General features: G+C 47.1%; 1 protein-coding gene across 1 annotated transcript in view; it reads right to left on the reverse strand.

The window, feature by feature from the left end:
* The window catches only part of LSM12 (LSM12 homolog), a 33,533-nt gene extending 19,581 nt beyond the window's left edge, over positions 1 to 13,952 (reverse strand). Inside the window, exons 1-2 of the mRNA XM_063959903.1 lie at positions 13,684 to 13,952; positions 8,733 to 8,866 (exon numbers count right to left, since the gene is read on the reverse strand). Coding sequence (XP_063815973.1) covers positions 8,733 to 8,866; positions 13,684 to 13,804 — 255 coding nt within the window. The 5' untranslated portion in view covers positions 13,805 to 13,952. The remainder of the gene's footprint in view (positions 1 to 8,732; positions 8,867 to 13,683) is intronic.
* Positions 13,953 to 18,255: the final 4,303 nt, after the last annotated feature.

An 18,255-nucleotide genomic window follows, 5' to 3' on the forward strand; every position in this document is an offset into this window, starting at 1 on the left:
CGCCCTGTCCGAGGGAGACGTTGGCAAAGCAGACTTTAGGAACCGGCGAGGGGGAGACTTCTCGAATTCCAACCTGTAACCCTGAGATACTACCTGTAGAATCCAGGGGTCCACCTGTGAGCAAGCCCACTGTGCGCTGAAATTCTTGAGTCGACCCCCCACCGTTCCTGAGTCCGCTTGTAAGGCCCCAGCGTCATGCTGAGGGCTTTGCAGAACCCTGGGAGGGCTTCTGTTCCTGGGCAGGGGCTGCTTGCTGCCCTCTCTTACCCCTTCCTCTGCCCCGAGGCAGATATGACTGTCCTTTTGTCCGCTTGTTCTTATAGGAACGAAAGGACTGCGGCTGAAAAGACGGTGTCTTTTTCTGTTGGGAGGGGGTCTGAGGTAAAAAAAGTGGATTTTCCGGCAGTTGCCGTAGCCACCAGATCCGATAGACCGACGCCAAATAATTCCTCCCCTTTATACGGCAATACTTCCATATGTCGTTTGGAATCCGCATCACCTGACCACTGTCGCGTCCATAAACTCCTTCTGGCAGATATGGACATCGCATTTACTCTCGATGCCAGAGTGCAAACATCTCTCTGCGCATCTCGCATATAAAGGAAAGCATCCTTTAATTGCTCTATAGTCAATAAAATACTGTCCCTATCCAGGGTATCAATATTTTCAGTCAGGGAATCCAACCAGACGACCCCAGCACTGCACATCCAGGCTGAGGCGATGGCTGGTCGCAGTATAACACCAGTATGAGTGTATATACTTTTCAGGGTAGTTTCCAGCCTCCTATCAGCTGGATCCTTGAGGGCGGCCGTATCAGGAGACGGTAACGCCACTTGTTTCGATAAGCGTGTGAGCGCCTTATCCACCCTAGGGGGTGTTTCCCAGCGCGCCCTAACCTCTGGCGGGAAAGGGTATAATGCTAATAACTTTTTTGAAATTAGCATTTTTCTATCTGGGTTAACCCACGCTTCATCACATACATCATTGAATTCCTCTGATTCAGGAAAAACTACAGGTAGTTTTTTCACCCCCCACATAAGACCCCTTTTTGTGGTACTTGCAGTATCAGAGATATGCAAAGCCTCCTTCATTGCCGTGATCATATAACGTGTGGCCCTACTTGAAAATACGTTTGTTTCTTCACCGTCGACACTGGATTCAGTGTCAGTGTCTGGGTCTGTGTCGACCGACTGAGGTAAAGGGCGCTTTACAGCCCCTGACGGTGTCTGAGACGCCTGGGCAGGTACTAACTGGTTTGCCGGCCGTCTCATGTAGTCAACTGATTTTTGTAATGTGCTGACATTATCACGTAATTCCATAAACAAAGCCATCCATTCCGGTGTCGACTCCCTAGGGGGTGACATCACCATTACAGGCAATTGCTCCGCCTCCACGCCAACATCGTCCTCATACATGTCGACACACACGTACCGACACACAGCAGAGACACAGGGAATGCTCTGATAGAAGACAGGACCCCACTAGCCCTTTGGGGAGACAGAGGGAGAGTTTGCCAGCACACACCCAAGCGCTATAAATATATATAGGGACAACCTTAATAAGTGTGTTCCCTTTATAGCAGCTCAAATATTATAAATATCGCCAATAAGTGCCCCCCCTCTCTGTTTTTACCCTGTTTCTGTAGTGCAGTGCAGGGGAGAGTCCTGGGAGCCTTCCTCGCAGCGGAGCTGGGCAGGAAAATGGCGCTGTGTGCTGAGGAGAATAGGCCCCGCCCCCTTTTCGGCGGGCTTCTTCTCCCGGTTTTTTTGGAACCTGGCAGGGGTTAAATACATCCATATAGCCCCAGGGGCTATATGTGATATATTTTAGCCAGAATAGGTATATTACATTGCTGCCCAGGGCGCCCCCCCCAGCGCCCTGCACCCTCAGTGACCGCTGGTGTGAAGTGTGCGGAGAGCAATGGCGCACAGCTGCAGTGCTGTGCGCTACCTCATGAAGACTGAGACGTCTTCTGCCGCCGGTTTCTGGACCTCTTCTCTATTCGGCATCTGCAAGGGGGTCGGCGGCGCAGCTCCGGTGACCCATCCAGGCTGTAACTGTGATCGTCCCTCTGGAGCTAGTGTCCAGTAGCCTAAGAAGCAAATCCATCCTGCACGCAGGCGAGTTCACTTCTTCTCCCCTAAGTCCCTCGTTGCAGTGAGCCTGTTGCCAGCAGGACTCACTGAAAATAAAAAACCTAACAAACTTTTTCTAAGCAGCTCTTTAGGAGAGCCACCTAGATTGCACCCTGCTCGGACGGGGGGAGGAGCCAGTACACACCACCTAGTGGTCAAACTTTTAAATTTTGTGCCCTGTCTCCTGCGGAGCCGCTATTCCCCATGGTCCTGACGGAGTCCCAGCATCCACTAGGACGTCAGAGAAAGGAAGTAATGTCTAGGTATTGCTACATGGCATAGTACCCAAACAACTGACAACGCCACATGAGGCCACAAGGTTACAGCAAGGGGGTTTATGTGTCATTGATCTATTAAAAGGGTTTGCACAAAACTGGAGAAGAGGAAAGCAAGAAATGTCTGTTTTCTCAGACACCTGTCTCCAGCTACTTCTTTCTAGTCTTACGGCTGGATTGGCTATTGGTATGGCTTGCTTTGGTAGTACTCCCAGCAGTTGTTTCATGAAATCTTAGTGTTATCTGCTCAGTTGCCAATTATACAGAATTTTTATTTCAGAACAGCAAAGAAATTAGGAGAGGGCTTATGCTCATTTTAATATGTATTTACAGGGGTAAGGGACAAAAAGACTGCTCCTACCTACATGTGAACGTTTTTTCACTGAGCAGATTTATGGGGAGTACACACTGAGATCCGTGCTTAAATTCTAAGCAATCTGACTAGATTGCTTTGAACTTAAGCACAGATCTCTCCTTGTGTATGCCCCACAGTGACAGCCATGTGCATCGCTATTGCCGATGCTAGATTGTGCGGTGTACTGAGCAGGGAGAGATGTGCGCCGAGCGGTCTGTGATAGATCGCTCAGTGCACATCTGTTCCACATCTTCCCATGTGTACTGGCCTTTAGAGGTTTGCTCTAGATAGGTTCTCATACACTGGTGGTGCTCTAGTTGTGCAAAACAGACCTCTCTGTGAGCTTGGGCAACTCCAGGTGTCTTTCTCACTCAAAATAGTTGCTATCATTTAATAATGCAAGCAGAGAGTGGAGAACACCATTAAAGTTGCATCATTCCCCTCCCTCATGACAGAGACCAAGGTGCTTCTCCATTTTCCATTTCTCTAAGGCAGTGGTTTCCGAACTGGTTCCATGGGGTGGTGCACAAGGGCCAAATTATGTATGGTCAATGTGTTATGGGTCATTCCATGTCAGTTCACCCAGGCATGACACCCACCGACTCAGATTTTCATGATACTTTGTACACTTGATACTACCACATAGCTACTAACCCACGCCAAATTTTTCTTTTCTAGTCCTCACAGTTTGAGATATAGGGGGTCAAAGTTTAAAAAAAAAAAAATTGCTGTGAAATGCCATTCCGGATGTTTTTTTCTGAGGTATATCTGGAAAAACAACTCACATCTCAGTGCCTAGTCCGTGTATCACTTTGTAATTTTGACCCTTTGTCAATCGAAATATGGAGATTCCAGTAGAAAATGTTTTATCAATCTTAACTGACTCCGAGAGTTCATTATAAAATTCTTTTACTGCATACTTTTTTTTTTTTTTTTTATGCACCAAAAAAAATCAATAAGTGGATTCAATTAACATTATCAACCTAAGGCAGATGAGTTGTCAGGTCCCCTTTTTTTTTTTTTAATTGAACCTTAAAGTATACTTTAAAAGGCTATGGAAAAAAATAATGGGATTTTGATTGCATGTATGAGTATTTTACTGTTCAATTATAATGCTCTCGTTAAAAACGAAAATTACCATGAAGTATAATTTTGCCAATAAGAAGAGTTCTTTCATTTGTATATTATATATATATATATATATATATATATATATATATATATATATATATATATATATATATATATATATATATATATATATATATATATATATATATATATATACACAGATTTCTAAATAAAAGTTGGGGAGTACACACCTGCGATAACCCATTTTTTGCACGAAAAACTGTGATTTTACTGCAAATCCTGAAAGACCCCTATTCCGGGAAAATCCGGGAACGAAATTCACACCTCATAAGAGACAGCGCCGCAGAGAGAGAATAGCGAGCCATGTAAAAATTGGGAAACTCCTCCGCCTGTAGATTCTCATGTGGCCCGCATGGTAGTTTCCTCAGCTCTGCCAGTAACTACCGTCACCTCTCTGAAGGAACCAACGCATAGACGTGTGGAGGGTTGTTTGAAAGCGATTTACACCCTAACGGGGGCTGTGCATAGACCAACCATTGCAGCAACATGGGCTGCTGAAGCATGGGCTTCCAACACTTCTGATCATGCCAGACAATGGCTCTCGTATATTGCCATGGCTTCTCTTTACCTTAAGGAGGCGGCTTCCGATGCTGGGGTGCTGGCGGCCAAGGCTGCTAATACGTCCATCTTGGCTCGAGGTATCCTTTAGTTGAGATCCTGGTCAGTGGATATGGGTTCTAAGAAAACCCTGGAGGTGCTTCCTTTTAAGGGAGACATTCTTTTTGGTGAAGACCTCAATAAGATTGTGGCTGACCTGGCTTCTGCTAAAACAGCTTGCCTACCTAGTACGGCTCCTTCCACACAGAAGGCTAAAAGTACTTTCCCTCGGCCCTTTCGTTCTTCAAGTAAAGCAAAAGGTCAGGCGTACCCAAAGCAAGCTCGTACTTCCAAACCTGCCAAGCCCAGACCACAGCGAGCCTGGGCTGCCCGTCAGCCTGCTTCCAAAACGGACAAGCCTGCCACATGACAGTGCAGACCTCCCTCTGGGGGATCACAGGGTGGGTGGCCGTTTCTAGGTTTTGCACAGGAATGGTTGAAGACCACTTCCGATGCCTGGGTAAGGGAAGTCGTCACTCAAGGTTACGCCGTACCCTTCAAGAACCGCCCCCCCTCATCGACTTTGCCTGACAGATGTCCCTTTGGACCCGGTGAAGGCAAACACTCTTTATTCGGTGGTACATTTCCTCCTGACCACAGAAGTGATAGTACAGGTGCCTCTGGCTCAGAGAGGCAAGGGGTTCTATTCACCGCTGTTACTAGTCCCGAAACCGAACGGGTCCTCGCGGCCCATTCTCAATCTCAAGTCCTTGAACAAGTATGTGAGGGTCTCCAAGTTTCGTATGGAAACTCTAGGCTCCATTGTTCTGGCCTTGGAGCCTGGGGACTATATGGTCTCCCTGGACATACAGGATGCCTACCTGCATATTCCTATTGCAGTGTCCCATCAGCAGTACCTGAGGTTTGCAGTAGGCAACCTTTATTACCAATTTCGGGTGTTACCCTTTGGTTCGACAACGGCTCCGCGAGTTTTCACCAAAGTAATGGCGGTAATGATGGCTGTACTCCGCCGTCAAGGGGTCAGGATCCTACCGTACCTGGACGATTTGTTGATCCTGGCAAATTCCCCAGAAATTCTCCTGCGTCATCTAGATCTGACTGTCCAGTTCATGAAAGCCCACAGATGGCTAGTCAACTGGAAGAAATCTTCCCTGGTTCCTGCTCGGAGCATGGTGCACCTGGGAGCGTTGTTGGACACTCACAACCAGCGGTTGTTCTGGTCTCAGGAGAAAGTCCTGAAGCTTCAGGACAGGATTCGATGCTTCCTATCTCATCCGCAAGTGTCGATACATTCGGCATTGCATATGCTAGGTCTCATGGTGTCGGCTTTCAACATGGTGGAGTATGCTCAATTCCATTCTTGCCCTCTGCAGAAGTTAATTCTTGCCAAGTGGGACGGCCTGCCTCACCGACTCAGATCTCAAATGATCTCCTTGTCTCCGGAGGTCCATCTGTCACTGAGCTGGTGGCTTCAGGACCAGCGATTGAGCAGGGGTCGTCCCCTCTGGATATCCAACTGGGTCCTGCTGACGACGGATGCCAGTCTGAGAGGTTGGGGCGCGGTGTTGGAACAACACTCCCTTCAGGGTCGGTGGACCGAGGATGAGTCTCTACTCCCAATAAACATTCTGGAACTGCGGGCGGCGTTCAATGCACTGAACCTGGCCCAGCATTTGATACAAAACAGACCTGTTCAAGTTCAATCGGACAACACCAGCACGTTGGCGTACATCAATCATCAAGGCGGCACTCGGAGCCGCATGGCAATGAGGGAAGTATCACGGATTCTTCAGTGGGCAGAACGCCATCTGCCGGCAATATCTGCAGTGTTCATTCCGGGGGTCCTAAACTGGGAAGCGGACTTTCTCAGTCGTCGGGACGTACACGCCGAAGAGAGGAGCCTCCATCCAGAGGTGTTTCAACTTCTCGTGGACATGTGGGGCCTTCCAGATGTGGACCTGATGGCATCTCGACACAATCACAAGGTTCCAGTCTTCGGAGCAAGGACAAGGGATCCTCAAGCTGCGTTCGCGGACGCTCTGGCAATTCCATGGAACTTTCGGCTGCTGTACGTGTTCCCTCCGGTGTCACTCCTGCCCAGAGTAATACGGAAGCTCAAGCAAGAAGGAGGAAACCTACTTCTGATCGCTCCGGTGTGGTCCAGACGGCACTGGTTCTCCGATCTACAGGGCCTCTCGCTAGATCGTCCCCTTCTACTTCCGCAACGACCACACCTCCTCGTTCAGGGCCCTTGTGTTTACCAGGGCTTTGACGGCATGGCTCTTGAAGCTTCCGTCTTGAGGGCCAAGGGTTTTTCTGAGGCGGTCGTTCAAACTATGTTGAAGGCCCGTAAGCAGTCTTTTGCTTGGATTTACCATAGGGTCTGGAATGCTTACTTTACTTGGTGCGCGTCTCATAACCATGACGTTTTCAAGTTTAGTACGGCCAAACTGTTGGCCTTCCTACAACAGGGCCTGAACTTAGGCCTCCGTCTGGCCTCCCTCAAGGTTCATATTTCTGCCTTGTCAGTTTGGTTTCAGAGAAAGATTGCTGCCCTCCCTAATGTTCATACCTTCACTCAGCAGTGTTGCGGATTCAGCCTCCTTATGTCCCACCACGTATTTTACGGGATCGGTATGATTTATCGATGGCCATAATGCTGGCCGTCATTATACTAACGCCAGCATCCCAGCCACCAGGACGCCGGCAGAGTGGAATGCGCTAGTAAGCCCCTTGCGGGCTCGCATTTTACATGTAGGCTTTTAGAAAAGAAAAAAAAAAAAAAAAAAAAAAGGAAAAGAAAGGTTTTTTGTGTTGAATGTAAAAGTATAAAATGTTTAAGAATAACATGGTTGACCAACAAGGCATACCGTTCTAAAAATAGAGAACCTATTGCTGCATCAAATGAGGGGGATTCCTGTTTTTATTAATGCCATGTCTGGACATCTATGTATTACAGGACGTTACGGGCCCTACACACTGGCAGATTTCACTTAACGATATGAACGTTCTCGTTCATCAATGAACGAGAACTTATTCATATTGTTCAGTGTGTAGGCACCAACGATGAACGATGCGCGGCCCCGAGCTCGTTCATCGTTGGTGCCCGTCGCTTATGCATGCAGGCCAATATGGACAATCTCGTCCATATTAGCATGCACTGCTATGGAGCTGGGTGATGGGGGGGGGGGGGTGGAAGAGTGAAGAAACCTCACTCCCACCCCCACCGGGTCACCCGCCGGTCAATACCTCGGCGGCACATCGCCATATGTGTAGGGCCCATTAGTGTCTGGTGAACCCTCAGACAGTAACTACTAAATGGGCACATTGAAAGAGGGCAATCCACTTCCACACTATTTGAAATAGGGGACCACTCAATTTAAAAAAAGGGTGTGCATTAATTGAGGACTGGAAGGGGAAGAGAGCTATTCACTAATTTCCTGTCTCTTACAGATTTATGCAGCGTTTCGCCTGGAAGGAATAGAACTTAATGGCCTCATTAGGATTTTGGGGTGGTGATTTTTTTTTTTTTTTGCCGGCAGCCAGTAGGGGGTGGTGAACTAAAATGCACTTAAACTGGACTTTTCACGTGGTGTCCATTAGTTTGGGTGGGTTTGACCGTTTTACATGGTTAAACCCGACCTCCCTGGAAATCATCAGCACGAAAAAAGAAAAAAAAAAAACCACCCACGATTCAATTGCGCCCTGCAGTCTCCAATCACTTTAAATCAGGCACGCAAAACAACTAAATTCCCCCTATGTCCTTAGCGCGAAAAAGGCATAATCAAGCCATGACCCTACAGGTCCACGCAACAGCAACTATAACAGGGGGATGACTTTGTTAAATACCCTCTTTACATTTGAACCCCTGCATTACATAGGATGATTCTCACTTGTCCTTTGTAGTGAGGGGGATTAACAAGATTTGGCTATAGCAATACATAGCAGGGGCTATAGAGCAGTATTATGTGGTTATGGACCCTTTAAGAAATCTGTAAGGCCTTTTTGGACTGCAATGGAGTGTGTGCAATGTGTGGAGACTATTTCGCATTGCACCCTGTACTCCGGGTTTGTAAAACGATGACAACTTCTAGAGCAGGGATTTGTAAAACAATTACAACTTCGAGATCAGGAATTCTTTTTGGAACCTTATTATAAAGCTACATAATGTGACCTTTGGTGTTAATATTATAGCCAATAATGAAACAGAACATTGAATGTAAATAAACGTCACTTTATATGTGAAATACCACCTACCTTGTTGATGTTAAGGGAAGCTAGAGGAGGTGGTGTCTGTGTACGATTATTCAAAACCTTAACATCTGACACATACTGCAGGTTGAGCAGGAGAATATCAGCATGGTTGGGTTTTCCACTAGAAGCGGGGCACTCTGTGCGTGATGAGGTTCAGGAAAGTATACAGTGACTGTACACATAACAGAGAAGCTCAATATTCATACATAAGTACTGTTCTACAAAAACATTTTTCCAAGCCACTAAATGTAGCAATGAGCATAATACTTGTGTTTCCAAATACAATTTTCTCACAGATCAACGAATGCTGCTTGTTCAAGTCGCTTCTGACTAAATGCTATATTATATAGTGGTAGGCCAAACAAAAACACATTCATGCACACCAGCGATAATAAATCGGGGTGATTCAGACCTGATCGTAGCTGTGCTAAATTTAGCACAGCTACGATCATCCACACTGACATGCGGGAGGACGCCCAGCACAGGTCTAGTCCGCCCCGCGTGTCAGGCCCGACCCCACCACACAAGTACAAAAGCATCGCACATCGGTGATGCTTTTGTACTTGAACAGTAACTCCCAGCCAGCGCAGCTCCTGCGTGCTGGCCGGGAGTTACTAGTCGTTATGGTCGCAGCAGCTGCGTGTGACGCCACGTAACCGCTGCGGCCTACCCCCCACATCTGCGTTAGCTGGACCACGTCCACAAAACGGTGGCCAAACGCCACCGTGCCACCCCCTCCCGCCAGCGACCGCCTCTGCCCGTCAATCGGGCAGAGGAGATCGCTGGGCTACGACAGCCGTCGGCTGTCTGGTATGCCCCGGTGCATGCGCACTTGTGACCTGATCGCTGCGATGAACAGCATCGTGCGATCAGGTCAGAATGAACTCCAATGTACATAGCCTAAACTTAATCACCTATCCTACATAAAACTCGGCTACCTGTAATATATTACCATCAGATGACATCGGAGCTAGAAAACTAGTCACTGACCTAGTATTTTGAATTGAACATTGGGACTGCAAACTAAAGCTGGGTACACATTAGCCGATGTGTGTACCCAGAGATATTGGCTGCGGCAGGGACCCGGCATCGGCAAGTGCATACACACTTGCCGATGCTGGCGGGGAGGGAGTGACGGCGGGGAGAGCGGGGGCCATGCTGAATCTCGTTAACGACAAGGGAGAGGGGTCATTAACGATGCGCGGTAGCAAGCATCGTTAACGATGTTGGGTGTACACACTAGACGAGATAGTAAACATTATGGCTCTAAATGGCCCTTCTGAGCTAGATAGAGATATAGAGATATATATATATATATATATATATATATATATATATATATATATATATATATATATATATATATATATATATATATATATATCTCTTTTACTTTCTCTTTTAGTGTATATGTGGCTTAAAACTTAGGTACACACTATACAATCTGGCTAGTTGGAATAAAAGTCTGGTAATGTATGGGAGTGATGAGCCCTACACATTTACCGAAGTGAATAAAATGAATAGAGAAGTGATTTTCGTAGTTACTACAAATTCCTTAGGTCTCTATTCTGATTTGTAGATCAATTTTGAGGAACCAAATTCAAGAACTAAAACCACAACACCCATAGAGGGAGAATTTAACCTGTGGCAAGCACAGCGAGCCGCCATGCCCGCAGCATGGTGAGCCTGTAAGAGGCTTTCTAGTGCTTGCCCCGCTGCCGGCATACCGGCGGCGGGATCCCATTGTCGGTAGAAAGTATGTATTCCCTGCTGGGTATCAGGCTGTCAGATAAAAGGTCTGTCAGTCTGATAGGTATTTTAGCTGATCGTATATGCCCCATCTTAAATTATCAGATTAAGGGGGATATTCAATGGGCTCGATTTAATTTGATGACAGTTGAACAGCGCCGGGAATTAACTCCTGATGCTATTCAATACAGCGCAGTGGTAAATTGGAGAACACCCATTCTCCCGGACTAAACAGGGTGTTTTATCGGGAGAACAGGCATTCTCCAACTTAAGTGCCCGGCGCAACGCTGTTTCTGCTGCACTAAGGGCAGAAATTAGCATTGTGCCGGCACTTGTCGGATTTCTGCTTGCACCCCTCCGGAGGTGTGAGAAGGCATCCCGTCGTTGGGTGTCACATGGCTCTGTATTGAATAGCCCCGGAAGCTAATTCCCGGCGCTATTCAACTGTCAAACTGAATCGTGCCCATTGACCCACGGGAAAGAAAAAAAGAAAAGAAAGGGATTTTACTGTGATTTTTGCACGATGATCATTATCGGCCAATCCAATTGTAGCCTGTTTTCTTCATCTGAAAAAAGGACCCGTTTTTGTGAAAAAAACACAGGACAGGAAAAGTTCCCAGAACCATGTGTTTTCACAGAAAAGATCGCGGAAACTAGGGAGGCCAATCCCGGATATCAGGATTGAAAAATGGTCAATCCCGGGATTGGCTTTTATCTATGTGGCCGCCCCCTCGCCCTGCACACATTACTAACCGTATACTGCGGGTGGGCAGTAAACTTCACATTCTCTCCCCCAGCGGCTGCTGACGGTGCAACGTGACCTCTCGCTGCACGTCACGCTTGGGAGCCGGAAGAAGGGCAGCGTCTGAGCATCCTGACGCTCAACAATGATCCGTTTCCGGTCCTTTATCAGGTAGTTTTTTTCTCCTGCCTGGGGCAGATGAAAAAAATACCTGAAGACTGGCAGCTTTTAAGGCTAATTGAATATCCCCCTTATGGGGAGATGCCCTAAAGGTGCATACACACGGTGAGATATTGACTATCTCCAATTTTGATTTTGGGATTTGTCCTGAACCACCGATATTGACTAATATACTATGTATTAGATTATACACAATATAGTCAGGATTGACTTGCCAGCACAGTCTATCATTTCTTGCGATACAGACCCCACGGGAGCGCCCATTGGTATCGCAAGCTGTGTACACGGTGCAATTTGCACCAACTTTCCTTACGATCGCGACTATATAGTAAAAATCGTAAAAAGTTACATCGTACCATGTGTATGCACCTTAAGCCTTGGAGCGCGATACAGTGGAGAGGAATTTCAGTACCAGCCAATCAGCTCCTGTCATGTTACAGGCTGTGCTTGACAAAGTGACAGTTGGGAGCTGTTGGTTGGTAGTTTCTCTCTCTCTCCAAGGGGTCTATTCATGAAGCAGTGAAAAGTGTGGAGGAGAAGTGAGACGGTGAAGTTGCCCATGGTGACCAATCAGCTTTGATGTAACATTTATAATTTGCATATTATAAAATTATACAGAGCAGCTGATTGGTTGCCACGGGCAACTTCTCCACACTTTTCACAGCTTCATGAATAGACCCCCAAGTCTTAAAGTGCATACACATCTATGAGCAACGTCATCTAGTGTTTCCCCTCCCTGGCTGGGCGGTCGGCCGTACACACAGTGATATGACGATCATATTGCTCAGTGACGTCACGCAGCGGCTGGGCATACAGCTCTTGGGACGACGGTCCAAACTGAGCATGGATGTACCACCGACTATTGTTAACGACCCGCGGTGCCGCACATCGGTTGTCATCGCCAGCATGCACACTTGTTGAGAAACTGAACAATGTCGCTCAGGAAGGGTAAAAATGAGCGAGGATGTTCATTTTATCGGCAAGTGTGTATGCGCCTTTAGTACATCTGCCCTTAAGAATAAATGATCATTTGAAATATGAGCCATACTGTTAGACTATAAAGGCTTCAAAGTACTGTAAATGTTCCACCACTTCTGATCTAGTCAACTGACTCAAAATCTACATCTAAGCATATGCAATGACCAAAATATGAATAGATGCCATAAACAGACCAATCCGCATAACATATACAATATACCCATGTAGGCTACAGGTTATGTTCAAAATTTTATGAATGTCACATATACCACTGCCACATTTTCTATAACAGCTGTGCCACCATACACTGAACAATGTACGGGCACAGTATACAGTTCATACCATGGAAATTTTTCCTGCCAATTTAAAGCATTGAATAATTATCATTCATGTTCATGCATTGTATGATAATCAGAATTGTTGTGCAGTAGCCATAGCTGAACAATTATCAAAGTATGGTTAGCTTTACATCTATTCCAGTCAATTTCCTGGCATTGATGCGATGTGCCATTCCTAAACAGGACATTACATCTGCTGCTATAGCAAGTTTCCCCCTTCATCCCATAGTGGTGCGAGAGAAAACGTTCCATGCCGGCACTACCATAAATAACGGATATGTGCACAGGCAGGTGCGGCATGCTGTGCAAAATTGAATTCCCCCAGACTAACAACTACAAGAGGGAGGCTTTACAGGCAAATACATCATTAATAATCTGTCAGGTTAGAAGAATTATAAACTCAGCAGCTAGAACAAGACAAACAGTGATTTCTGAGACTGGGAAACATTAACCAAAACAGGAGCGCATAAGAGCAAATTTTTTTTTACCATTGCCGTAAAACAATGGAGAATTATATATATATATATATATATATATATATATATATATATATATATATATATATATATACATATATATATATACATATATATATACACATATATACACACACACATACATACAATTCTTCTTAGTGCCACATATGCTTTTTCGATCAACCATCTCCTTCAAAACAGAATGGATAGAAAAAAGGTGCTCAATGGCCAAAGACATAGCCACCTAAACCCACCACGGTGAGCCTGCGGTCCCAATGCCATCAACAGCTCTGCCAGCAGCCAGGGTCTCCGCTCACGCCCTCACAGCACCCATTACCGGTGTAAGCAGTCGTACAACACAAGCGGAATGGATGGAGGACTACTGCGGCAGACCGGTGCCCCAGCCTTCCCCACCTGCTGGCTGCACGCTGGCAGCACCTTGCTGGGTGGTATCCCCCCAACCCCAGGGTCACACTTGCGTGTAAGGATACTGAGCGCCAGCATCTTGCTCTGGTAGTCGAAGGCCACCACCTCCCCTTGCAGCCGCGTCTCCTGGCAGGTCAGGCATGAGACCTGGGAGCCAACGCTGAAATATTCCCCCGGAGCCGCCATCTTCCAGCCGGCCTGCGTGACGTGCTTCACTGTCCCGACCTCAGCGCGCAACCTTAAAGTTGGCGTCACCGCGGGTGTTGCTGGGAAACCACATTAGTGACGCCCTGTCACCACACCTCGTCCCGCGGTACACTGACTGGCTCTGCCATATTGGAGGTGGCGCTCATATTACATTGTCCGAGACTGCAGCCGCCATCTTCATACGGGACCTGCCTGCCACATTGTAATGGACTGGGTTGTACTTGGCCCACACTTCCGTGGTTGCGCCTGACTTCGCCATTTTGAAAAAGGGATTCATTTCGACAAGCTTTATTGAAAAGAGTGACGGTTCTACAGATGACATTCCTATACAATGAAGGAATGTTCAGCCATATTATCCTTGTATAAGTGCCGGTTTGTTTCATACATTTCTATTCGTCTAGGCTTATTTCTATAGAGGATAAATTAATTAAATGTATGGTATGTAAATTGACATATTTATTGTAAATGGAGCCAGTTGCAGGTGACAGGCACTGGCAGTCCTTGACCCAGACGGCAAGGTGATAATTGATGGTGGTCAAGAAACGTACCTGTTTCTATTAGTGGATTTATGGCAGCGTAAAAACTGACTTTTTCTCTGTCAAAAAAATCAGCACTCATCTAAAGTTACAAGCTGATATAAGAGTAATAGCAGTTTGCACACTCAGTGGAGGAGTCTGCAGATGCTTACTCTGATCATTTCTGAAATGATCTCCCTGATTTATTCCTTTTTTTGAAATTAATTAGAAAGACACCTAAAAAAAGGTGCCAATACTCCGAACCATTCAGTACCGTCAGAAACAAAAACAGTAGTTACAGTTACCCAAAGATTGATATGAGGAGTCTATCCTACAGTCCCAATCTGGACCACTTCATACCCTCCAACTGTACTTTTTTGGCAGGTACAGTACCTATTTTTTATGGTCTGTGCCGATTTTTGGCTCTCCAAACTTCCACTGAAAGTCACGCCCCCTTTACCCATAGCCACGCCTCCTTTTCAAATTCGTACTGATTAAATGGGGCAGATGTATTAACTTGGAGACGGCATAAGGAAGTGATAAACCAGTGATGAGTGCAAGGTGATAAACGCACCAGCCAATCAGCTCCTTACTGTCAATTTGCACATTGAAGCTGATTGGCTGGTGGGTTTATCACCTTGCACTTATCACTGGTTTATCACTTCCTTATGGCTTCTCCAGGTTAATACATCTGCCCCAAAATGTGTAAAATGTAGGAGGGTATGCCACTTTACACCATGGGCCAGAAAGTAAAGGGGCGCTATATCTTCCGATATGGACTGTATAGTCCATATGGGAAGAAAACATAGTGCATATTGCACCATGTGTATGCACCTTGCAATGCCGATGTACGGTCCCACGGGATCAGCATCGAAAGAAAATATAGTGGCCGCCTGCAGGGCAGTAGCGGATCTTGCCACGGGCAAGCAGGACTTTTGCCCGGGGCGCCGCCTTCCGGAGGGCGCCGCACCATGGCAAGATCCGCTACTGCAGTGCTGTGCCCCCCGCTGCGTCCCGCTGTGAAGGGCGTCAGGGAACTAGACGCGTAGTGTCTAGTTTCCCTTCGTGGAGAGGACCTTTACTGTGCGGTGCGCGATGACGTCATCGTGCACCGCTCAGCATTTCAGCGGCGCTACTACTGTACATGGGGCGTAACTGACCATGCACCCTGTATGAAGCCACATCCCAATGTCCTGCCCGGGGCGCAAAAAGGGCCCGAACCGGCCCTGCTGCAGGGCCGATACTGACTAGATCGGAGGCTCATGCGTGCGAAATACCGATGCCGGGATCCCATAGTTTAAAATACCGACAGGGGTGAGTGAAGGGTGTTCTACTCTCTTCCCATCCCCCTAACCCTAACCCTCCCTACTCGCAGCCTACAGTGCATCCGGAAAGTATTCACAGCGCTTCACTTTTTCCACATTTTATTATGTTACAGCCTTATTCCAAAATGGAATAAATTAATTTTTTCCCTCAAAATTCTACACACAATACCCCATAATGACAACGTGGAAAAAGTGTTTTTGAGATTTTTGCAAATCTATTAAAAATAAAAAACTAAGATATGACATGTACATAAGTATTCACAGCCTTTGCTCAATACTTTGTTGATGCACCTTTGGCAGCAATTACAGCTTCAAGTCTTTTTGAATATGATGCCACAAGCTTGGCACACCTATCTTTGCAGCACCTCTTAAGCTCCATCAGGTTGGATGGGAAGCGTCGGTGCACAGCCATTTTCACATCTCTCCAGAGATGTTCAATCAGATTCAAGTCTGGGCTCTGGCTGGGCCACTCAAGGACATTCACAGAGTTGTCTTCAAGCCACTCCTTTGATATCTTGGCTGTGTGCTAAGGGTCGTTGTCCTGCTGAAAAATGAACCGTCACCCCAGTCTGATGTCAAGAGCGCTCTGGAGCTGGTTTTCATCCAAAATGTCTCTGTACATGGCTGCATTCATCTTTCCCTCTATCCTGACTAGTCTCACAGTTCCTGTCGCTGAAAAACATCCCCACAGCTTGATGCTGCCACCACCATGCTTCACTGTAGGGATGGTATTGGCCTGGTGATGAGCGGTGCCTAGTTTCCTCCAAACATGACGCCTGGCATTCACGCCAAAGAGTTCAATCTTTGTCTCATCAGACCAGAGTATTTTGTTTCTCATGGTCAGAGAGTCCGTCAGGTACATTTTGGCGAACTCCAGATGGTCTGCCATGTGCTTTTTACTAAGGAGTGGCTTTCATTTGGCCACCATACCATACAGGCCTGATTGGTGGAGGAATGCTTTGACAGAGTGATCATCGGGTTCTTGATCACCTCCCTGACTAGGGCTCTTCTCCCCCGATCGCTCAGTTTAGAAGGCTGGCCAGCTCTAGGAAGAGTCCTGGTGGTTCCAAACTTCTTCCATTTACAGATGATGGAGGCCACTGTGCTCACTGGGACCTTCAAAGCAGCAGATATTTTTCTGTACCCTTTCCCATATTTATGCCTCGAGACAATCCTGTCTCGGAGGTCTACAGACAATTCCTTTGACTTCATGCTTGGTTTGTGCTCAGACATGAACTGTCAAGTATGGGACCTTATATAGACAGGTGTGCACCTTTCCAAATCATGTCCAAGCAACTGAATTTACCACAGGTGGACTCCAATTAAGTTATAGGAACATCTGAAGGATGATCAGTGGAAACAAGATGCACCTGAGCTGAATTTTGAGCTTCATGGTAAAGGCTGTGCATACTTATGTACATGTGATTTCTTAGTTTTTTATTTTCTCTAACGTCCTAGTGGATGCTGGGGACTCCGCAAGGACCATGGGGAATAGACGGGCTCCGCAGGATACAGGGCACTTTTAGAAAGAATTAGGAATACTGGTGTGCACTGGCTCCTCCCTCTATGTCCCTCCTCCAGACCTCAGTTTGAATCTGTGCCCGGACGAGCTGGGTGCACTTTAGTGAGCTCTCCTGAGCTTGCTAAATAGAAAGTATTTTGTTAGGATTTTTTTTATTTTCAGAGAGATCTGCTGGCAACAGACTCTCTGCTACGTGGGACTGAGGGGAGAGAAGCAGCCCTACTCACTGTGGATAGGTCATGCTTCTTAGGCTACTGGACACCATTAGCTCCAGAGGGATCGTACACAGGAACGCACCCTTGGTCGTCCGATCCCAGAGCCGCGCCGCCGCCCCCCTCGCAGAGCCAGAAGCCAGAACCCGGCGTGAGAAGCAAGAAGACTTCAAAAGCGGCGGCAGAAGACTCCAGTCTTCATATGAGGTAGCGCACAGCACTGCAGCTGTGCGCCATTGCTCCCACATTAAACCCACACACTCCGGTCACTGTAGGGTGCAGGGCGCAGGGGGGGGGGGGGGGGCGCCCTGGGCAGCAATTAGAGACCTCTTGGCAAAGTGGGCATATATACAGTTGGGCACTGTATATATGCATGAGCCCCCGCCATTATTTTACACATAATCGCGGGACAGAAGCCTGCCGCTGAGGGGGCGGGGCTTCTTCCTCAGCACTCACGAGCGCCATTTTCTCTCCACAGCTCCGCTGAGAGGAAGCTCCCCAGGCTCTCCCCTGCAGATTCACGGTAGAAAGAGGGTAAAAAGAGAGGGGGGGCACATAAATTTAGCGCAAAATCAGTATATACAGCAGCTACTGGGTAAACACTAAGTTACTGTGTAATTCCTGGGTCATATAGCGCTGGGGTGTGTGCTGGCATACTCTCTCTCTGTCTCTCCAAAAGGCCTTGTGGGGGTTCTGTCCTCAAATAGAGCATCCCCTGTGTGTGTGGTGTGTCGGTACGCTTGTGTCGGCATGTTTGACGAGGAAGGCTATGTGGAAGCAGAGCAGGTACAAATGAATGTGGGATCGCCGCCGACGGCGCAGATGCCCGATTGGATGGATATGTGGAAGGTTTTAA

The sequence above is a fragment of the Pseudophryne corroboree genome, chromosome 3 (genome assembly GCF_028390025.1).
Source record: "Pseudophryne corroboree isolate aPseCor3 chromosome 3, aPseCor3.hap2, whole genome shotgun sequence".
NCBI classification, from domain to species: Eukaryota; Metazoa; Chordata; class Amphibia; order Anura; family Myobatrachidae; genus Pseudophryne; species Pseudophryne corroboree.